This window comes from Macaca mulatta, chromosome 20, assembly GCF_049350105.2.
Source record: "Macaca mulatta isolate MMU2019108-1 chromosome 20, T2T-MMU8v2.0, whole genome shotgun sequence".
Taxonomy (NCBI): domain Eukaryota; kingdom Metazoa; phylum Chordata; class Mammalia; order Primates; family Cercopithecidae; genus Macaca; species Macaca mulatta.
The window spans coordinates 21,632,032-21,655,000 of record NC_133425.1 but is presented as its reverse complement, the minus strand read 5'-3'; the positions used below and the strand labels follow the sequence as shown (position 1 = coordinate 21,655,000).

General features: G+C 50.4%; 1 protein-coding gene across 2 annotated transcripts in view; it reads right to left on the bottom strand.

Annotated features, from left to right (window-relative positions):
• Window positions 1-2,756: 2,756 nt before the first annotated feature.
• SDR42E2 (short chain dehydrogenase/reductase family 42E, member 2) overlaps window positions 2,757-22,969 on the bottom strand; it is a 30,781-nt gene continuing 10,568 nt past the window's right edge. For both annotated transcript variants that reach the window (XM_015125776.3, XM_077986470.1), the window contains exons 7-13: window positions 16,535-16,617; window positions 13,086-13,223; window positions 12,468-12,533; window positions 10,477-10,540; window positions 7,939-8,012; window positions 3,107-4,566; window positions 2,757-2,814 (exon numbers count right to left, since the gene is read on the bottom strand). In XM_015125776.3, coding sequence (XP_014981262.3) covers window positions 4,312-4,566; window positions 7,939-8,012; window positions 10,477-10,540; window positions 12,468-12,533; window positions 13,086-13,223; window positions 16,535-16,617 — 680 coding nt within the window. In that variant the 3' untranslated portion in view covers window positions 2,757-2,814; window positions 3,107-4,311. The remainder of the gene's footprint in view (window positions 2,815-3,106; window positions 4,567-7,938; window positions 8,013-10,476; window positions 10,541-12,467; window positions 12,534-13,085; window positions 13,224-16,534; window positions 16,618-22,969) is intronic.

Here is a 22,969-nt window from a genome sequence, read left to right as displayed (position 1 = left end):
ATGGGCATGTCGAGAAGAAGAGGATCATGTCAAAAATGACGCCCAGGATTTGGGCTTGGGTCATTCGATGGCTGGTTGTGCTTCTCCTCTCCCTCGGAGGGAACATGGGATAAATGGAAAGCAGGTTTGTGGGAGATGATGACTTCAGTTTGATTTTCATTGAGTTGGAGATTCTTGTGGGATATGGGGTTGAGTAGGAGGTTGGACATAGATTTCTGGAGGTCAAGAGGCACTCCAAGGAAATGATACAGATTTGGGAGGTATTAGAGACTGAGGCCATGGGAAAGGATGAACTCACCCAGAAAGAGCCCGCAGAGGGAGAAGAGGGAACAAGACAGAGTGCCGAGGGACATCATCTTAAAGGGAGGGCAGTGGAAGAAAAGCCAGTGAAAGAGATGTGAAAGAGATGGGAAAGGCCAGCCATATATGTGGAAAACAGGTGTGGCTTATAGAGACCAAGAAGAGTGGATCAAGAAGGAGGGGGCGGTCAACTATGTTGAACACAGCTAAGAAGATTGGCAAAATAAAGACTGAAAAATATCTATTACGATTTATGGACAAGATCATTGATGATCTTAAAGTCATTTTGGAATGGGTTGAGGAGAAGAAATGGAAACATAAGTATGGTCAATTCATCACAAAATTTGATTTTGAAGAGGAGGAGCAAAAGGAAGAGTTGTGGGAGGGGAAATGGGGGAATCAGGGGAGGATTTTTTTATTTGTTTTTTTAAGATGGGGTCGGCCGGGCGCGGTGGCTCAAGCCTGTAATCCCAGCACTTTGGGAGGCCGAGACGGGCGGATCACAAGGTCAGGAGATCGAGACCATCCTGGCTAACATGGTGAAACCCCGTTTTTACTAAAAATACAAAAAACTAGCCGGGCGAGGTGGCGGGCGCCTGTAGTCCCAGCTACTCGGGAGGCTGAGGCAGGAGAATGGTGTAAACCCGGGAGGCGGAGCTTGCAGTGAGCTGAGATCCGGCCACTGCACTCCAGCCTGGGCGACAGAGCGAGACTCCGTCTCAAAAAAAAAAAAAAAAAAAAAAAAAAAAAAAGACGGGGTCTTGCCCTGTTGTCCAGGCTGGAGTGTAGTGCTGCAATCATAGCTTACTGCAGACTCAAACTCCTGGATTCAAGTGATTCTCCTGCCTCAGCCTCCTGGGTGCTACCACATCTGGCTAATTAATTAATTATTTTTTTTGGGGGGGGGTAGATGCAGGGTTCTCACCATATCACCCAGGGTGGTTTTGAACTCCCGACCTCAAGCAATCCTCCAGTCTTAGCCTCCCAAAATGTTGGGATTACAGGTGTGAGCCACTGCGCCCTGCTGGGAAGATATTTTCAAGATGAGAGAGACTTGAGGATTTTTTAGATGCCTGGCATTGGGTTTACAATGGGGAATAGCTTTAGCACCCATAATGGAAAGCTTATGAGTTTTGTCTTGATGGTCCCTTCCAATCGACTATGTTACCTTGGGCTGCCCACTGTGACAACTCTGTTTCCTGCATTTGTGATGCTTCTCCTTAGTGTCTCCAAGTAAGCTAGAACCTCCTACTTGCCCTTTCAGAACCTCACGGCTAGTGGTCTGGGCAATCTCAAAAATTCTTACAGTGATTCAGTTTTTCTGTTGGGTGGGGATGCCACCTCCTTTTCCATTGGATAAAGAGGCTTGAAAGGAAAAAAGCTTTCTTGACATAGCGATCCATGTTGTCCCCATGCCCAGAGTTTAGACATCCTGCTTCCAGAGTGTTAAGGAATAGATGAGTTGGAGAAATCCAGAAAACAAATAAATTGATTCTTGGCTTTTGGGTTTTCAAAAGCTGAGGTTTGGCACTAGTCAAAAGATCTAGAAAATAATGTGAGCAGTGTGACACTGTTTTTCCTGCTCGAAGAATAGATTTCCCAGGATTAGCAGGGAGAAGAAAGAGAGGAAGGAAGTGAGTTTGGATGTAAGCATGTTATCGAGAGGAAAGGAAGCCCCAGGACTGCCAGCTTCAAATGGTCCGAGGTTTGTGGCTCTGAGAGAATGAGACCAATCCCAGAGTTCAACCGCAAGCCTTGGCATGGCCAGGGTGTAGAAAAATAGAAGTTACCACGTGTTGTGTTTAGGCCAGTGGGGGCTTAGGCGGTGCTCCTCCAAATTCCCACAGCTGTAGAACAGAAACCCCCACCCTCCTCTGCTCTTTGGAATGAGACAAAGCCCCAGTTTCCGTCATCTATAAAATGAGAATAATAAATCCTATTTAAGAGTGGCTGTAAGAATTAAACAAGATCATATAGATGAAAGCCCTTTCACACCGTCGAGCATTAAATAAACATAAAGGATTATTATTGATCTTTCAAAAATTATATACACACCTACAATTCAGCCTAGCAGAGAGCAGCATACAGTTTTTTTTTTTAGCTCCATCCCAAACTGCCCACCTTGTTCAGCAGAGTGGGACACACGCTGCTGTGGCCATGTTGGTTCTGATGAGCCCATTCCATCCCCTCCACCTCAGCCTTGTGATGCTTTTCTTCTCTGCCAGTCCCACGTGTGCATACTACGATCTATACCTGGTTGTACTGACACACTGATGTCTTGGTACTCACAACTGATAACTGACACCAAGATGATAGGGGGCGAAGTTTCTGTGGAGAGCAGGGCTAGATTAAGAAGTTTTGTGACCTTAAACTTTAAAGATTATGGTGATCACCACTACCTCTAATTAGTAAATAGAAATAGTACTAAATCATAAAATGCAACCAACTAAACTCTATTTTTCCCATTATAGCTTTATTGGTACTTCATCGAGACATCCAATTATTTTAAAAGTTCTCTTTTTTTTTTTTTTTTTTGAGACGGAGTCTCACGCTGTTGCCCAGGCTGGAGTGCAGTGGCGCGATCTCGGCTCACTGCAAGCTCCGCCTCCTGGGTTCACGCCATTCTCCTGCCTCAGCCTCCTGAGTAGCTAGGACTACAGGCGCCCGCCACCGCGCCCGGCTAATTTTTTGTATTTTTTTTAGTAGAGACGGGGTTTCACTGTGGTCTCGATCTCCTGACCTTGTGATCCGCCCGCCTCGGCCTCCCAAAGTGCTGGGATTACAGGCTTGAGCCACCGCGCCCGGCCCTCTTTTTTTTTTTTTTTTTTTTTTTAATTTTTTGATGCTCTTTCGGGTACTAAAACCTGTGCTTAATATGCTGTCATCCTCAGACAGGAACCCAAAAAGGCCAAGTCGGGCTCGGCAGAAGCTTGCGTCCTGGTTTTCCCCCAAGCCCTGGCTGTCAACACAGATCTGTGTGAATGAGAAGCCCAGAACACTGGGTCGGGGAGATCGAAAGCAGTGTTACCAGACAGAGCAGCAGCTGACGGCGCAAACTCATATCAACTCCACCCCAGACTGCATTAGCCCATAGCGACCCGGCAGCCAGGCTCTGGGGAGAACCCACCCAGGAGGCGGACCTGGAAAGGGGTGAAGCCAGAAAGGGAGGGGGCAGGGCCAGGACCCAATTACACGCGAGAAGGGCGGGACTGGACCCAGAGGGAGGAGCAAGGCCAGACCCAAAAGGAGAAGCCAAGGGGGCTCAAGCGTGCGGGGAGGACCAGAAAAGGGGCGAAACCAGAACGAGGGAGAATCTGGGGGCGGACCGGAACTGGGCAGAGACTAGGAGAAGGTCCAGAAGGCGGAGGAGGCTGTGAGCCTTGGCCCATGTCAGTAACCGGGGCAGGCCGGAGGGAGGAAAAAAGGGGCAGGGCCAGGGCTTGGAGGGAGGGACATGGACGTAGGCACGACTCAGAGGGCAGGGCGGGGGTGTGACCAAGACTCAGAAGGCGTGCCCAAACATGGAGGGGGAAGGGGCGTGGCTATGACATGGGGCGGGGTTAGGCCTGGAGAGCGGCTCAGGACTAGGCCCTGAAGTCAGGGGGCGGGGAAGAGGCGTGCCCAATTTGAAGGGCGGGTCAAGGGCGCGGCCAAAACATGGAAAGGGATTCGGGGCTAGGTGTCGGGGCCGACCAGGGGCGTGGCCAGGATTCAGGGGGTGGAGGGGGAGCATGCCCACTTCGGAGGGCGGGGCGGGGCGGGGGCGGGGCCAAAACACAGGAGGGGCGGGAGGCAAAGTCTGGGAGTAGTCAGGGGCGTCGCCAGGATTCGGGGGTCGGGGCTAGGTCTGGAGGGCGGCTCAGGGGCGTGGCTAGGAGTCAAGGGGCGGAGCAGAGGCGCGCTCAAACCCAGAAGGCGGGGCAGGGGCTGGTACTAGCCCAGGGAGCCGCGGGTGGGAGAGGGTGCAGCAGTGCCGACCCCGGCGGGCGGCGGGCGGCGGGCGGCGGGCGGTCACAGGCGCTCCACGGAGGAGTGCAGAGGCTGCAGGCCTAGGAAGTGCAGGGCCAGGGCGAGCAAGCCGAGGAACAGCAGCAGCCCGAGCAGCAGCCGCAGGAGGGTCCGCGCCGTGGAGCCGCGGGGCCGCCGTGTAGTGGACTGCACGTATAGCTCCACTGCATCGGCGAACTTGAACTTGTCGGGCGCATAGCCAAGCTGGGCGCGAGCCTTGGCTATCTGGAAGGTGTGCGTCACGGCCACGCTGCGCACCTGCGGGGACAGGCGGGGCATCCGAGGGCGGGGCTCGTGGGAGGGGGGCATCCTCTACCTCGTTGTTTACGGAAAGGGAAAAGAGAGGGCAGGGATTTCCCCTCCATTGCACAGTGATTTAAAAGGACCCGAGGACAGCGTCTTGCTCCTGTGATGCCCTCATTAGAGAGGTTTTCATTTCTTCCTTCCATCTTCATTTTTATTGGAGGGTGCCACCTCTGCGTCGCCCCCTTCAGCCCCGCTAAATTTGCACCTTATTTAACTCCTTGTCCCCTAAGAAGGAAAGGTCTCACCCCTACACTCATCTTCCCGGCCTAGCACGGTGCTAGGACTCAGGAGGCCCTTGATACATTCTTAGGCATCCGCTAGGAGACGGTGAACGCCTGCCAGAAACATCTCCAGGAAACGACATTGGCTTCCTGCTCCCAACCCCAGACCAACTGTGGCCAGGCGGGCCCCAGTCGCAGCCTTCACGCCCTCACTGATTAACTAAGCTTCCCTAAGAGAGGAATTCGATTATGCAGAACTGATTACTCTCTAGGGTCTAAGCTGTGTTTCCCCTGCTGCCAGATGGCTTGGGGCCCACTGGTGTCAAGGGTAGTAATGATAGCTATCAGTTGAGGAACACACACCCTGCACTTGGCCTGGGCTAAATCCTTTCTATGCCCTACCTCATTTAATCCTCTCAGGTGGTACTAGCACTATCTGTTCTGTGCATACTTGGAAAAAGATCAGAGAGGTTGAGTGACTTGCCCGGGGTCACACAGGGGAGCCAGGTTCTAGCCTAATTTCTTCCCTGCTGTGCTGGCATCTGAAGATGCTCTCCCAGCTGACTCATTTCTTCCTCTCTTGTGCCTCAGCCAGACCCTGGGGAATAATCCACCAGCTGCTGGATTCTCCCATGGCACTGAAACAGCCCCTGGGGTCAAACCTGTGGTCTTGGATGCTTAATGGGGGGTGAGGAGAAAGACCAGTGTTTGTCCGTTTTTGTCTCAGTCATTAAGTGCAGAGCTTTGGGGAGCACAGGAGCTGAGTTATGCTAGATAAGCAGGGTCCCTAACACACTAGATGTCACCTCCTCTGGGGAGCTTTCTCTGACTTCCTCAGAGTTGGCTTAGGCGCCCCTTCTGTGTGCACTGGAGTTTCTCGCGATTTTCCCAAAAGTGGCTCTAATTACAGTGTTGAGTTGCCTGGTTCGTGGGCTGTCTTCCCCTTTGGACTAGGAGCTCCCCGAGGGCAAGGACTATGTCTTCTTGCCTCCATTGCTCAGCACAGTGCCTGGTACCACAGGAGATGCTGAATACATGTTAAATGCGTTAAAGGCTATAAAGTCAAACTGGAGGGCTGGTTGGTGTGTCACAGACTGACCAGCAGAGGGTACCCGAGCCACAGCCAAGGAACTTCCACAGTTAAGGACACTGCCCCTGAACTGAACAAGGAAATCCCCAACTTAAAGAAGAGGGAGAGGAGCCAAGTCCCTGCCTGACCACAATTCAGCTGCACCCTGGCAGCTATTTTATGGATGTGATTCCTGATGCATTTTCACAAGCTAATGGTTAAGCTTGAAATCACTGAGGTCTGGGTTCAAGTCCCAGCTCTACCATTTAAGTGTGTGATCACGGGCAGGTTATTTCACTGTGTGTCTCACTTCCACCTCTCTAAATGGAGAGGACAATGGCGTCTACAACTCAGTTAAATGACATAAAGCACAGTGCCTGGCATATTGTCACCACTCAAGAGATGGTATCATCTTATTCTCTCCTCTACTGATCCGGATAGTTCAAAGGAGAAGCCATAGGTGACTACTTCTTTCTGTGGCCCATTCTCCACTCTCCCCCTCTGACTGCCCTTATTAAAGAGCACTGAACATGGAGTCTGAAGCCAATTCCAGTATGGTGTGGCCTTGGACAAATCAATAATTTTCCTAATGCTCAATTTTTTGTCATAAAATGGAGAGCATGATTTTTTTTTTTTTGACCTTTTTAACTTAGCAAGGCATCAGAGACAATCAAATGGGAGTGGACTGGAAGGATTTTTTTTTTTTTTAGATGGAGTCTTGTTCTGTCACCCAGGTTGGAGTGCAGTGGTGTGGTCTCAGCTCACTGCAACCTCCACCTCCCAGGTTCAAGCGACTCTCCTGCCTCAGCCTCCCGAGTAGCTGGGACTACAGGTATGTGCCACCACACCCAGATAATTTTTGTATTTTTGGTAGAGATAAGGTTTCACTATGTTGGCCAGGCTGGTCTTGAACTCCTGACCTCAGGTGATCCACCTGCCTCAGCCTCCCAAAGTGCTGGGAACAAGTGTGAGCCACTGCGCCCGACTGGACTGGAAGGATTTTTGCAAATAACCTCAAATACCACCTATTGCTTTGCTATTTACAATCTGCGATGAAAACATCTTCTCTTTTAACTAAGCAAATATAAACCTGCATCATCATTATTATGAGAATTCTGAGCCAGGCATGGTGGTGCATGCCTGTAATCTCAGCTATTTAGAAGGCTGAGCAGGGAGGATCTCTCTCTCTTTTTTTTTTTTTTTTTTTTTTTTTGGTTTTTAGGGGCAGAGTCTCTGTTGCCTAGGCTGGAGTACAGTGGTGCAGTCGTGGCTCACTGCAGCCTCGAACTCCTGGGCTCAAGTGATCCCCCACCTGAGCTAGGACTAAAGGCATACACCACCTTGCCTGGCTAATTGTAAAATTTTTTGTAGAGATGAGGTCTTTCTGTGTTGCCCAGGCTGGTCTCAAACTCCTGGCCTCAAGTGATCCTCTTGTCTCAGCCTCCCAAAGCACTGGGATTATAGGTGTGAGCCACCACAACTGGACAAGAGGATCTCTTGAGCTCAGGAGTTTGAGACTAGCCTGGACAACATAGTGAGACCCTGTCTCATAAAAATAATTATATTCTGTATATAGTAGGTACTTAATATATACTCATTATTCAGTAAGCATGAACTATGAGCCTAGTACCACCAAGCTGGTGTGTGTGTGTGTGTGTGTGTATATGTGTGTGTGTTGAGAGTTGGTGGGATTGGTAGCATTCAAAGAAGTGAATGGCCTGAAACTTGCCTTGGGGAACCTCCAGTCTGGTGGAAAGACAAGATGCTTATGAATGAAAAAAACAGTGTTGATGGATGGGCTTGGAGCTGTCACATTTCAGACCCACAGCCTCAGCAAAAACCCAGAGGTTGGGGTAATCATAACAGAAATAGCACCAGCTTTGGGCCCACATGGAAAGTTCTGAGACCTCAGATAAGCATCCATCGTCATGGTGTCAAAGGGGTAAGGAGTGGTAGCAGTGGGGATGGTGGGGAGAGGTGGGAAGGGAGGGATGGGGAGCAGGGCCCAGGCTCCCACAGCAGCAGCCCACTTACCTCACTCCGAGTGAGCAGCGGTGGGAGGCAGCAGATGGGTCTCAGGGCCAGATGCAGGTGCTCCATCACTGCCGCTGCAGGGAAGAAGGGGGCCAGTGACCAGGGGCCTCACATTATGCAAACTCCAGGGAGGCCCTTGGGGACAAATCAATGGGGGCACCATTTGCTTTGCTAGAGGTCACTTTCAAAAGTCACTGGATTCCTTTAAATCAGCAGCCCATGCTGGGGTGCCTTGTTTAGCTGTGAAATATGTCACAAGCAACTTGTTTTTAATATTAAAGGACTGGGCCAGGTGCAGTGGCTCATGCCTGTAATCCCAGCACTTTGGGAGGCCAAGGCAGGCGGACCTCCTGAGATCACGAGTTCGAGACCAGCCTGGCCAACATGGTGAAACCCCGCCTCTACTAAAAATACAAAACTTAGCCGGGCATGGTGGCATGTGCCTGTAATCCCAGCTACTGGGGAGGCTGAGGCAGGAGAATCGCTTATACCAGGAGGCAGAGGTTGCAGTGAGCCGAGATTGCGCCACTGTACTCCAGCCTAGGTGACAGAATGAGACTCTGTTTAAAAAAAAACCCAAAAATTAAAGGACTGAAGTTTTTAAATAAATCTGAGCAGATTCAAAGTTATCCATATAACAATCTCTCTCACTTCTACTCCAATGCTCTCTGCAGTAGGAGAGAAAGAGGTTGGAGTAACAGTTCTCAAACTGGGCTGCATGTGGGACCAATTTAAAAATAATGCTGGTGAGAAGCAGGTGTGGTGGCTCATGCCTGTAATCCCAGCATAAGAGACTGAGGAGAGAGGATCTTTTGAAGCCAGGAGTTCAAGACCAGCCTAGGCAACAAAGTGAGACACCCTTCATCTCTAAAAAAATATTTTAAAAATAGCCAGGCACGGAAGTGTATGCCTGTCACCTCCACTACTCTGGAGGCTGAAGTGGGAGGATCGCTTCAGGCCAGGAGTTTGATACCAGCTGGGGTAACATAGCAAGACCCCCATCTCTACTAAAGTATAAAAATTAGCTGGGCCTGGTGGTAGGAGCCTGAAGTCCTAGAGGCTTGAGAGGGTGAGGCAGAGAATTGCTTGAGCGCAGGAGGTTGAGTCTGCAGTGAGCTATGATCATGCCACTGCACTCCAGCCTGGGTTGCAGTGCAAGATCCTGACTCTAAAAAAAACAAAAAATACTGACACTTCCCTCCCGCTTCCTCCCTGCTAATCCCAGTTTAATTGGTCAGTGGTGTGGCTGAGACATTTCTCTATTTTAAAAGCTCCCAGGTGACTGTGAAGTGCAGTCCTGGTTGAGAAGCACTGAGTTACTGTTAGCCCACTGGGAACTGGGAACGTATTTACAATCCTCCCCAAGTGCCATCGGCCATGGCTCAGGGCCAGGAGTACCAATCACTGTGGAAATGCTGTGCATGAGAAGTTCCCTAGTGCATGTGTTCCCTAGTGAACAAAAATTTGCAAACCCCTGCTTCTAATGCCAAGCTACTTGATGCATTTAAAACACAAGAGATCCTACCAAGGAGACCCTGGAACACAGCTATTTGGGACTGGAGGGCCACCATCCCTTCAGGCTGGTCACTCCATGTCTGAAGCCTGCTCTGCCTTCCAGCTGGGAGGAGGCCAGTAGATGGGTGCTGGCGACAGAGGGAAGGGCAGCAGCCAAGACGCATTGTCGGGGGTGGAGGTGGGAGCAGAGACTGACCTTCAGGGACAGGAGGAGAATCTAGAATCAAAATGGAGCCTCCATTTGTCCTAAAGTAGCCCTAACTTCAGGGTGACCTTGGGGGACAGAACCCCAGGGTTCCCTCTTCTTCTGACTGGCATGAGACCTCCCAGCAGCAGCACGACGAGCCCAGAGCCCGCCAAGCCCAGTTGTGAATTCAGCCTCCCCCGCTTTCTCACTGTGGCACTTTGAGAAAGTCACTAACCTCTCAGAGCCTCGGGTCAAGTCATCTTTACAATGGTCCCACCATAACTGCCTTGCAGGTGGGACTAGGGTGAGGGAAGTGAGACACCTAGGTTGTGGAATTTAAGGAGGCACTGGCTTCCAGCACCAGGCAACTGCAAACTCAGGCTTGGAGCTGCTGCACGGCCTCCTTAAATTTTGTGACCACGGTGCCTCACTGTCCTCATCCTAGTCCTGGTCCTGCCTGAGTTTCTTTTTTTTCTTTTGAGACGGAGTCTTGCTCTGTCACCCAGGCTGGAGTGCAGTGGTGGGATCTCGGCTCACTGCAACCTCCGCCTCCTGGGTTACAGCGATTCTCCTGCCTCAGCCTCCCAAGGAACTGGGAATACAGGTGTGCGCCACCACACCGGCTGATTTTTACATTTTTAGTAGAGATGGGGTTTTACTGTGTTGGCCAGGATGGTCTGGAACTGCTGAGCTCAGGTGATCCGCCTGCCTCAGCCTCCCAAAGTCCTAGGATTACAGGCGCGTGCCACTGCACCTGGCCCCTGAGTTCCAATTAAGGCAATGCAAGGTACACCTGGCACATGGAGGGGTTTTACTACGCACACTCCTTTCCTTACCTGTCAGGTAAACCCAGGAAGTAGGCACCTGGATCCAGGGCTGGCTGTACCCCAGCTTCTCAAACTGCAAAGAAACAAGAGCTGGACTGAGAATAGGTGGTTCAGGTACTGGTGTGGAAAGACCACAGGCTCCCTCTACCGGGGACCAGCAGAAGTACCTGCTGTCTCCCCACCAGCCCACCCCAGGGGGCAGGCCCTGCAGCCAAACCCAAGCCTATGCCAGTCTTGAAATGAAATCTGCACCTTGACCCAGAAAATCCAAGGAGGAATTGAAAGCGTGGGACAGTTAAAAAATTCTTTTTTTTTTTTTTGCAGAGATCAGGGGTCATGATGTGTTGCTCGGACTGGTCTCGAACTCCTGGCCTCAGGTGATCCTCTTGCCGCAGCCTCCCAAAGTGCTGGGATTACAGGTATACGCCATTACACCTGCCAGGTAGCTTTTTAACTTGGGATCATTCACATCATTTAATTATCACCTATATCTGTCTATACCTAGAGACACTCCAAGGCATTTATGTAGAATCTGATTTTTCCAGAATAGACTTCTCTGTTATTAAAGAGAAAAAAAACAACAACACAACATGTGTGTGGAGGGTGGTAGGAGATGCAGCAGAAATGGGCTGGCATGGGATAAGGTGAGCTCTTCACTGGCATAAAAACTTTCCAGGTCAGGAGAAAACCTGGGTCCTTTAGCCTGGGTTTTCTGGCCTACCCCTTCCAGGCAAGCCTGGCTGCTAGGAGTCTGGGCTGCTCAGAGAGGATGCCAGAGTTCCCAGGCAGCCGTGTGGGGAGGCCCCAAAGCCAAACACCTCCCCTGCGCTTTTGACTCTTCCACATGCCTCCTTCAGAGCCTCAACACATAACAGGTGGCTCACAAGCAAAACTCCACAGGGCTAGGAGCCAACATAAATCTGGAAGCATCGAGACCAGCCTGGCCAACATGGTGAAACCCTGTCTCTACTAAAAATACAAAAATTAGCCGAGCAGGGTGGTGTGCACCTGTAATCCCAGCTACTCAGTAGGCTGAGGCAGGAGAATCTCTTGAACCCGGGAGGCGGAAGTTGCAGTGAGCTGAGATCACACCACTGCACTCCAGCCTGGGTGACAGAGTGAGACTGTCTCAAAAAAGCAAAGCAAAACAAATGCCTGGAAGCAGGGTGGAAGGGAACTGCAGGTAACTGAGGAGCACATAGCGCCCCTCAAGGGCTCCAGGTTCCAATGTTGCCAGAGCTGTTTTTTTAAAAAACTGGTTTTTAGAGATAGGGTCTTGTTCTGTTGCCCAGGCTGGAGTGCAGTGGTGTAATCATAGCTCACTGCAGCCTTGAACTTCTGCGCTCAAGAGATCCTCCCGCCTCAGCTGCCCAAGTAGCTGGGACCACAGGTGCGCCAACACCATGCCCACCTAATTGAATTTTTATTTTTGCAGGGACGGGGGTCCTTGCTTTGTTGCCCAGGTTGGTCTCAAACTCCTGGCCTCAAGTGATCCTCCCATGTTAGCCTCCCAAAGTGCTGGGATTACAGATGTGAGCCACCTCACCGGGCAAAGAGTTGGTTTTTAACGTGAAATTTTCTGACTTTTTGGACATAGAAAAGGACAAGAAGAGAAGGCTGCAGGCCGGACGCAGTGGCTCACGCCTGTAATCCCAGTACTCTGGGAGGCTGAGGTGGGTGGATCACTTGAGGTCAGGACTTTGAGACCAGCTTGGCCAACATGGTGAAACCCCATCTCTACTAAAAATACAAAAAATTAGCTGGGCGTGGTGGTGTGTGCCTGTAATCCTAGCTACTTGGGAGGCTGAGGCATGAGAATTGCTTGAACCTGGGAGGTGGAGGTTGCAGTGAGCCGAGATTGCGCCACTGGACTCCAGCCTGGGTGACAAGAGTGAAACTCTGTCTCAAAAAATTTTTAAAAAAGTAAATAAATAAAAAGGAAGAGAAGGTCAGGGATCCCAGAATGATCATTCGGGGTGGGCGGGCATCTGGGCACCTACCAGCGGGGCCATCCACTCAAAGAGGTTGACGCTCTCCCCATCGTTGATGTAGTACGCCTGCCCATTCTGAAGGGGACATGTGGGAGGGGACGGTCAGCCTTCTCCCCAGCAGCCTGCCCCCACCCTTCCAGATGGCTCCCAGCAGCTGCTCCAACCCTGAGTTCTCTGGAGCAGCCCCAAGACCTGAGGACACACCTGAGCTATTCCCTGTGAATTCTAGGACGACCACACTAACTAGTTGTGTGACCTCCATGGAGTTGCTTAACCTCTCTGTACTTCAGTTTCTTCATCTGAGAAATGGGAGGATAATAATGAGATCTCCCTCTTGGACTGTTGTGAAGATTAAATGCGACATTATGTGTGGAGGCTTAGCATTTGGCAACTGTTATTCTGGGATCAACACCAACCTCACATGGTCATAGGAAGAGCTAAAGATGCTCTATAAAGAACTCCGCACTCCACCTACCAGCTTCCCCCAAGCCTCCCTGGGCTGAGAGTCCCTTCAGCCTTCTTAAGTTGGGGGGAAATCTTGTGTGCCATCCAGGAATCCCCTAGGGATGGGGCGCTCTGCCTGCAGCCCTGTGGGGAAGGTGGTTGGGGATGTCAGAGGGGACTCACAGCCACGTAGCCCTTGGCCGCGGTGAGGGCCTCGGCCGCCAGCACATGTGCCTGCACCAGATTGTGTACGTGGACCCAGTTCATCCGTGCCTTGCGGTCCCCAAATCGGAACATGAACAGCCTCTTCTTGATGTGGCCCTGGTGGAGAGGGGTGGGTGATAAACATAGGCTTGTGCCTGGAATGGCTTTACATTCCATCTAGATGCTGATGGCTCCCCAGGTTCTAGCTCCAGGTCAAGCCCCTCTGCTCCAGGCTCATGTATCCAATGCTCTCCAGATATCAACAACAGGTTGTCTAACAGAAAACTCAAACTCACCAGCTCCTGGAGCAAGCATCTGATAGTCTCTCCCATCCTGCTCCTCCCTCCCTTTCCGGTGGACTGGTCAGTTCACTCTGCCGCTCAGGCTAAAACCCTAAAGCCACTTTTGACTCCCCCTTGTCTTATATGCCAGGTCCAACCCACCTGCAAATCCAATTGGCTCAACTGTTAAAATCTGTTCAGAATGTGATAGCTTTTAGCCCCTCTGACGGCCACCCTCCTCTCACCTGGACACCACAGTTGCTTCCTAACTGGTCCCCCTCTGTCCACTCTCAGCCCCTGTAGTCTGTTGTCTGCCCAGCCAGGCAGATCCTTTGATTTTCTCTTTTTTTTTTTTTTTTGAGACAGAATCTTGCTCTGTTGTCCAGACTGGAGCGCAGTGGCAAGATCTTGGTCACTGCAAACTCCATGCCCTGGGTTCATGCAATTCTTCTGCCTCAGCCTCCCGAGTAGGTGGAATTACAAGCGCATGCCACCACACTCAGCTAATTTTTGTATTTTTAGTAGAGACAGGGTTTCACCATATTGGCCAGGCTGGTCTCGAACTCCTGACCTCGGGTGATCCATCCCTTTCAGCCTCCCAAAGTGCTGGGATTACAGGCATGAGCCACTGCACCCGGTCAGATCCTTTGGTTCTTTTATATATTTTTTAGAGACAGGGTCTGGCTCTGTTGCCCACACTGGGATGCAGTGGTACAATCACTGCAGCCTTGAACTCATGGGCTCAAGTGATCCTCCTGCCTTGGCCTCTTGAGTAGCTGGGACTATAGATGAACACCACCACACCTGGATACTTTTTAAATTTATTGTAGAGATGGTGGTCTCACTATGTTGCCCAGGCTGGTCTTAAACTCCTGGGCTCAAGCAATCTTCCCAGCCGGCTTCCCAAAGTGCTGGGATTGCAGACATGAGCCAGCGTGCCCAGCCAGGGCTCCTTTTATTTTTAGAGAGAGAGTCTCCCTGTGTCACCCAGGCTGGAGTGCAGTGGTGCAATCACAGCTCACTGCAGCCTTGAAATCCTGGGCTCAAGGGATCTTCCCATCTCAGCCTCTCAAAGTGCTGAGATTACAGACATGTGCTTCCGTGCCCAGCCAGGAGCACCTTTGAAAATTCTAAGTACAACCGTGTTGTTCCATGGCTCAGAACCTTCCGGGGCGCCCATCCTGCTAGGCTGGAAGCTCAAGTCCTGACAATGGCTGTCCAACCCTTCCTGATCTGGCCCCAGTCCCTCTGTGACTTCATCTCCTACCAAACCCTCTCACTCGCTCCACCACAACTGCACCGCCCCTTTGCTCTTCCTGGACTCTGCTGCAGGTTCCCATCTCAGGGCTTTGGATGAACTGTTCCCACTGTCTGGAAGGTATTTGGAGGAAGAGCCTTTCAGACTTTGTCACCTCTGTCAAGTGGATGCTCAAATGTCCCTTTCTAAATGAGTTCACCCCCGACTACCTGACAAGCCCAATTCCCTCACCCTATTTCACTTTTTCCTTTTCTCCACAGTGCCTGGCATCTTTTTTTTTTTTTTTTAGATGAAGTCTCACTCTTGTTGCCCAGGCTGGAGTGCAATGGCGCAATCTTGGCTCACTGCAACCTCTGCCTCCCAGGTTCAAGTGATTCTCCTGCCTCAGCCTCCTGAGTAGCTGGGATTACAGGTGCCCGCCACCACGTCTGGCTAATTTTTTTGTATTTTTAGTAGAGACGGGGTTTCACCATGTTGGCCAGGCTGGTCTCGAACTCCTGACCTCAGTTGATCCATCCCTTTCAGCCTCCCAAAGTGCTGGGATTACAGGCGTGAGCCATCGCGCTTGGCCTGAACATACCTTATAATTTAACATGTTCACTGTTTATTATCTGTCTCTTCATGTGAGAAGAGAAACCCCACAATGACAGAAATCACCTGTTTTGTTCACTGATCTGTCCTCAAACCTAGAACAGTGCAGGGCACATACTAGGAGTTAGTAAGTGTTGAATGAATGAATAAATGCATGGGGAGAGAGTCACTGGGGTTGACCACATTCCTTAAGAATCCACTTAACTCAAAAAAAAAAAATGATTGCCGGGTGCAGTGGTTCACACTTGTCAAGCCAGCAACTTGGGAGGCTGAGGCAGGAGGATTGGTTGAGGCCAGGAATTTGAGACCAGCTTGGGCAACATAATGAGATCCTATCTCTACAAAAAATAAAAATAGTCAATCAGGCATGGTTGTGCACACTTATAGTCACACCTACTCGGGAGGCAGGAGGATTGCTTGAGTCCAGGAGGTGGAGGCTGCAGTGAGCCATGATCACACCATTGCACTCTTGCCTGGGTGATACAGTGAGATCCTGACTGTAAACAAAAAGACATATAGCCAAGCAGAGGAATGTTTTGAAACTGCAGACTAGAACTTCTCCCCGCTAATAACTCTGGCTCCTCATGATCCTGCGCTCCCAGATCAGATCCAGCCACAGGGACCTCTTGCTGCTTCCTAAACCAATCATGATCTTTCTCACTTCCAGGTTTGTGCCCAAGCTGTCCCCTCTGTTTGGCCTATCTTCTCTCTACCACCTCATTTGCTTGGTTAATTCCTTTTTCTTTTTCAAACAACACAGACATCACTTCCTCCAGGGAACCCTCCTGGGTTTCCCTTGCCAGGCCCATCTTCTTGTGCTCCTCTCTCCACAGCCCTCCCCACATTGAAGCTGTGACTGTGGTGTCTGTCTCCCTGAGAAATTCGAGGACAGGGCCTATAGCCCCTTGGAGCTGTATTTCTGGCACCTGACCCTTTAGAGGCTTTCTGTATGAAGACACTTGTGCTCCCAGCATGGAATAAACCATCCAGGCTGCAGGGAGCCCATGTGGGAGTGAGGGCAAGAGGTTCCTTTCTGCCTTTTTGGGGTCACAGCTCTATGGCTCCTCTCCCCGTGCCTTGGCTTGGCTGGTACACTCTGAGAGCTCTGTTCCTGCCAGGAGCTCCAAGGGGCCTGTGGACCAGTGGGGGCAGGGACATCTTGTAGAACTGAGGGTTCCAGGCTCGGGACACTTAGCCTCGAGACTGATGCAGGGACCTTGGGCTGGGAGGGTCCGACCAGTGTGCACCTCAGCCAGGATCCTTCCCTGACTCGGGTCCTGGAGGCGGGGATGACGTACCGCCACACGAGGCAGGTGCCTCTGCTCTTCAGGGCCGTAGATCCCTGGAGGCCGGAGCACACACGTCCGAAGAGCGCCTCCTCCTAGCACACAGGGAAGCATGGTCAGGGGTCAGGGGAGGAGCAGCCCACAGAGAGAAGGAGAGAGAGGCCACCTCTGTCTCCTGGTCCTTACCTGGACAGGCTAGAGGGGAAGACCGGCCCAGGGGCTTCCTCGTTCAATTTGTTATTCTCTTAGTCATTCAACAGACACTATTCAGAGTCTCACTCCCACCTCCAATCCCCCTGCCCCCGACCCTGGATGGATGCTGTGAAGAAAGTAAGGATGACCAAGAAATGGTCCCTGCCCTCCCCGTGCTCACAGTGCAGTCACAGAGGTAAGAGCCAGATGCAAACATGTGCACAGCCGGTCTGTTTACCAAGCACTCAGCAGTGATTTTCTTTGATGCCCCTTGAGTGTACTACTGTGCCCATTTTACAGATGCACACAGATGCACACACCCTCATGCCCATAGCTCTTGTTCTCTCTTTTTTCTTTTTCTTTCTTTCTTCTTCTTCTTCTTCTTCTTTTTTTTTTTTTTTTTTTTTTTTTTGAGATGTAATCTTGCTCTGCCGCCCAGGCTGCAGTGCAGTGGCGCGATCTTGGCACATTGCAACCTCCGTCCCCCAGGTTCAAGCAATTTTCCTGCCTCAGCCTCCCAAATAGCTGGAATTACAGGCACCCACCGCCATGCCTGGCTAATTTTTGTATTTTTAGTAGAGACGGGTTTTCACCATGTTGGCCAGGCTGGTCTTGAACTCCTGACCTCAGGTGATCCACCCACCTCGGCCTCCTGAAGTGCTAGGATTACAGACGTGAGCCACCGCACCCAGTCTTGTTCTCTCCTTTTTCTAATCATCAGTTGGATAAGGACCAGTTGGATAAGGACTTATGTATAGATAAGGACTATATAATAGATATCTAAGAGACAAGGGCTCTCAGAGAGGTCCTTCTATGTTCCTGGTACTCTGATACGTCAAGGTTGGAGATGTTATAATCCCTGTCTATGGGAAAAAAAAACACACAGCTCAGAGAAGGGATGTGGTTTGCTTCTAGTCACACAGATCAGCATGGTGGAGCTGAGATGGGGATCTGAAGTCCACACCGTTTCCACTAATGCCCCTGCTTCTCAGAGGTAAGGCAAACAGTGAACACTGTATTTTAGCCAACACAGCCTTGGTTTCCTCACATGGAAAATGGGTGCTTTGGAAGTGTCAGCAGCTGCTACACTTTCTAATCAATGCAGAAAGGAAAGAGCCGGGGTCTGTACCCCTTTCACTGCTCTATCTCTGCGGAGCTCCCCAGACCCCGACAGAGCTCAATCTAGGGCTTCCCAAATTCTCCACCGGAGGCACCCAAATGGCAGAAGTGGGTGAACATGTCTCTCCTGGGGCGCTTTGGGGGTACAGTCTGGGGGTACATATGTCTGCCACAGACATATGTCAGTCTAGTCTTACGAACACCTACTACTAGCTGGGAGCAGTGGCTCACGCCTGTAATCCCAGCACTTTGGGAGGCCAAGGCAGGAGGATTGCTTGAGCCCAGGAGTTCGAGACCAGCCTGGGCAACATAGAGAGACTGTCTCTACTATTTATTAAAAAAAATAATAATACAAAAAACACCTACAAAGTATTTAGTTTATCCTCATAATTCATGTTTAAGATTTTAAAAAATGTTCTTTTATTTTTATTGCCATATAGTAATTGTACATATTTGTGGGGTAAGGGGTGATGTTTTGGCTCTGAAGTTTAGAGTGCAAGGGATACCTAAGGTTTTTACCTCCATGAATACAGCGTGTAATGATCAAATCTGGGTAATTAGCATATCGATTAATATCACCTTAAACGTTTATCATTTCTTTGTCTTGGGAACATTCACATCTGCTGCCTGGGCAATAAAGTGAGACCCCATCTCTGACACACACACACACACACACACACACAAAATAGCCAGGCACCATGGTGTGCACCTATAGTCCCAACGTTCTGGGAGGCTGGGGTGGGGGAATCGCTTGAATCCAAGAGTTTGAGGCTGCAGTGAGCCATGATAGCGCCACTGCACTTCAGCCCAGGTGACAGAGTGAGACCCTGTCTCAAAGAAAAAAAAAAATCCACTCTTCTAGCTATTTGAAAATACACAATAAATAGTTGTTAATTATAGTCACTATATAGTGCTATAGAACACTATAACTTTTTTAAAAAAAGATTTTTAGAAAATATTTAAAATGACTTCTTTTTTTTTTAAATATAGTCTTGCTCTGTCGCCCAGGCTGGAGTGCAATGGCACAATCTCAGCTCACTGCAACCTCCGCCTCTTGGGTTCAAGTGATTCGCCTGCCTCAGCCTCCCGAGTAGCTGGGATTACAGGCATGTGCCACCATGCCCCACTAATTTTTGTGTATTTTTAGTAGAGGAGGCGTTTCGCTATGTTGGCCAGGCTGGTCTTGAACGCCTGACCTCAGGTGATCCACCTGCCTCAGCCTCCCAAAGTGCTGGGATTACAGGCATGAGCCACTGCGCCCAGCCTAAAAGGACTTATTTAATTAATTATTTTTAGAGACAGGGTCTCACTCTGTCACCCAGGCTGAAATGCAGTGGTGCCTCATGACTCCCTGCATCCTCAACCTCCCGGGCTCAAGCAATTGGCCTACCTTAGTCTCCCAAGTGGATGGGACTACAGACTCATACCACCACACCCAGCTGTTTTTTTTTTTTGTTGTTGTTGTTGTTGTTGTTTTAAATTTTTAATAGAGATAAGGTCTCCCTATGTTGCCCAGGCTGGTCTTGAACTTCTGAGCTCAAGCAATCCTCCCACCTCAGCCTCCCGAATTTCTGGGATTACAGGTGAGCCACCGTGCCCCACCTTAGTTTTATAAATTAATTAACTCCCAGCCCCAATTTCTCAACTAAAATGGAGCCTCTTGGAAGAGGTTCCACTCTCCCTCCCAAGGAATGGAATCCCTGAGTGGGTCATCCTCCATGACTGCTTTCCTTTGGGGAACCCCTCCCCTCTTCATGAGGTCTTAGGGGGACCATCAGTCTAGAAGGAGGCCATGGAATGTTCTCACCCATGATGTCAAGAGGGGAACTCTTGATATCATGGACACCAGGACCTAAAATCCTAGGAGTGGAGTCACCCAGAGGAAACTGGTCATCAGTTCCTGCCACCCAGGTCCCTGAAGCTGCCTTAACACTATCCTTTCCAAGCCCTGGTGGTCGTGTTTCTAGAAATCTATTTTCTAGAAGCTAGCCCACATCCTTAGTTCCCTTTCCTCCATAAATGAGCCAGGGGCAGTGTCTATGGGTCATAACGAATGCCCTGACTGCTACATCCTCTGAGCCCCTCACTTTACCTTGAGGTCGTGTGCAGTGGGTTAAATGGTGGCCCCTAAAAGATATGTCCATGCCCCCAAATCTGTGGATGTCACCTTAGTTGGAAAAAGGGTCATTGCAGATGTCATTGAGGAGCTCAAGATGAGATGTTCCTGAGATATCCAGGGAGGCCCTCTATCCAATGACAAGTGTCCTTAAAAGACTCACAGAGAAGAGACAGACGGAAAAGAGGAGAAGGTGATGTGAAGGCGGAGGCAGGGGCTGGAGCGATGCAGCCACAAACCAAGTAATGCCTGGGGCCACCAGAAACTGGAAGAAACGAGGAAGGAGTGCAGGCCAGGCACGGTGGCTGTTGCCTGTAATCCCAGCACTTTGGGAGGCCAAGGTGGGTGGATCACCTGAGGTCAGGAGTTTGAGACTAGCCTGGCCAACTGGTGAAACCCCATCTCTACTAAAAATATAAAAATTAGCTGGGCATGGTGGCACATGCATGTAATCCCAACTACTCAGGAGGCTGAGGCAGGAGAATTGCTTGAACCCAGGAGGCGGAGGTTGCAGTGAGCCAAGATCACGCCACTGCACTCCAGCCTGGGCAACAGAGTGAGACTCTGCCTCAAAGGAAAAAAAGAGGAAGGAGTGCAGCCTACCTGAGCCTCCGGGAGTGCAGTCCAGCTGACGCCTTGATTTCAGACTGGCCTCCAGAATGGTGAGGGAATAAATGATTGCCTTTTGTTCATTTGTTTTTGAGAGAGGGTCACCGCTCACTGCCATCTTGACTTCCCTGGGCTCAGGTGATCCTCCCACCTCTGCCTCCCGAGTAGCTGGAAGTACAGGCGTGCACCACCACACCAGACAATTTTTGTATTTTTTTTGTGGAGACAGAGTTTTGCCATGTTGCCCGGGCTGGTCTTGAAATCCTGGGCTCAAGCAATCCTCCCATCTTGGCCTCACAAATTGCTGGGATTACAGGTGTCAGCCACCATGCCTGGCCCATTTCTGTTGTTTTAAGTCATCAAATTTGGGTGGCATCGTCTGTCACAGCAGCCACAGGATACTAACACACCCAGAGACAGAAGATGGGAGGACATAACTGCATTAACACTGAGCTAGGATCTGCATGCCTCAGGACTCTGCTTCCAGGACTACGCTGGAACTGCACTGAGTCAGAAAAACAGTCTCAGGAACCCGATTGGATAGTAGGGAGTGGAAATGACCCCAGGTGACTGCAGCTGGACTCCTGGAAGGCAGGTATCAGGTGAGCTTTCCTGTAAACAGCCTGCAGCTAATTTTAAACTCTGGGTCACCTGGGCATAGTGGGAGGAGGTCGGGTTGCAGCTGACGTTGGCAGGCAGGGCATTGGACAGCTACTTCACGGAGGGCCAGGGTATCTATGACTCTCCTGACCATGGAAAGCTGCAGATGCTCATATAAATAATTCTTGGCTGGAGGATTAGGTGTCTAGAGTACAGGCTGCTGGGTTGGCCAGCAGAGGCCCCAGGTAGAGAAAATATTATTCAACTGCACAAGGTTGAAACCTCTGGGAGAGCAGCTGGATATTTCTTTTTTTTTTTTTTGAGACGGAGTCTCGCTCTGTCGCCCAGGCTGGAGTGCAGTGGCGCGATCTCGGCTCACTGCAAGCTCCGCCTCCCGGGTTCACGCCATTCTCCTGCCTCAGCCTCCCGAGTAGCTGGGACTACAGGCGCCCACAACCGCGCCCGGCTAATTTTTTGTATTTTTAGTAGAGACGGGGTTTCACCGTGGTCTCGATCTCCTGACCTTGTGATCCGCCCGCCTCGGCCTCCCAAAGTGCTGGGATTACAGGCGTGAGCCACCGCGCCCGGCCAACAGCTGGATAGTTCTACTGGGATCAGGGGTCCAGGCCTGACTGGCCCAGGGTGATGGAGAGTGGGGTGGGGGTTGGGGGATGGGGAAGATTTTAAGGAAAAGAGTCAGTGCTCAGGGACCTGCTCAGCTGGGGCTGCAGCGCTGCACAGTGATTAAGCCCCAGGCTCTGGTGTAAAACTCTCCTGGGGTTCAAATCCCATCTCTACCACCTAACAGCAGGATGATATTGAGTGAGGTCAGTTCATCTGTCTGTTTTCTCACCTGTACATTGAGGATTATTATTATTATTATTATTATTGAGATGGAGTCTCGCTCTGTTGCCTAGGCTGGAGTGCAGTGGCGCGATCTCGACTCACGCAACCTCCGCCCCACTGGGTTCAAGGGATTCTCCTGCCTCAGCCTCCCAAGTAGCTGGGACTACAGGGACGCACCACCATGCCCACCTAATTTTTTCATATTTTCAGTAGAGATGGGGTTTCACCACATTGGCTAGGCTGGTCTTAAACTCCTGGCCTTGTGATCTGCTGCCTTGGCCTCCCAAAGTGCTGGGATTACAGGTGTCAGCCACTGCACCCAGTGAGGATTATAATTTTTAAGCCCCCCAACTCTCCAAATCCACTTGGCTCTCAAGTTCAGAGAGTTTTGATAGTGAAGGGAAACCAAGTTATCTGATTCTTTTTACTTTCTGAATTTTAGAAAGCTATATATATATATATAGTACAATATATATATTTTGTACAGACAGGGTTTTGCCATGTTCTCCAGGCTGGTCTTGAACTCCTAAACTCAAGCCATCCACCCACCTCTGCCTCCCAAAGTGCTGAGATTACAGGCGTGAGCCACCGCACCAGCCCAAGTAGTGATAATTTGGATAGCACGAAATTTATCTGAATAAATTTGGCTCTGAAGTTTAGAAAGCAAGGGATACCTATGGTTTTTACCTAAAAGGCGTGTTGTGAAGGGTTAATTTGACCTTTGCATATAAAGTTAGCAACCTGTGGGAGAAGAGTCCATGAAAAAATATGAGATAAAATTAAAATAAAGGGAAAAGTAGAATAAAGAATGGGGCCGGGTGCGGTGGCTCATGGACTCCCATGCCTATAATCCCAGCACTTTGGGAGGCCGAGGCAGATGGATCACTTGAGGTCAGCAGTTCTAGACCAGCCTGACCAACATGGTGAAACCCCATCTCTACTAAAAATACAAAAATTAGCCAAGT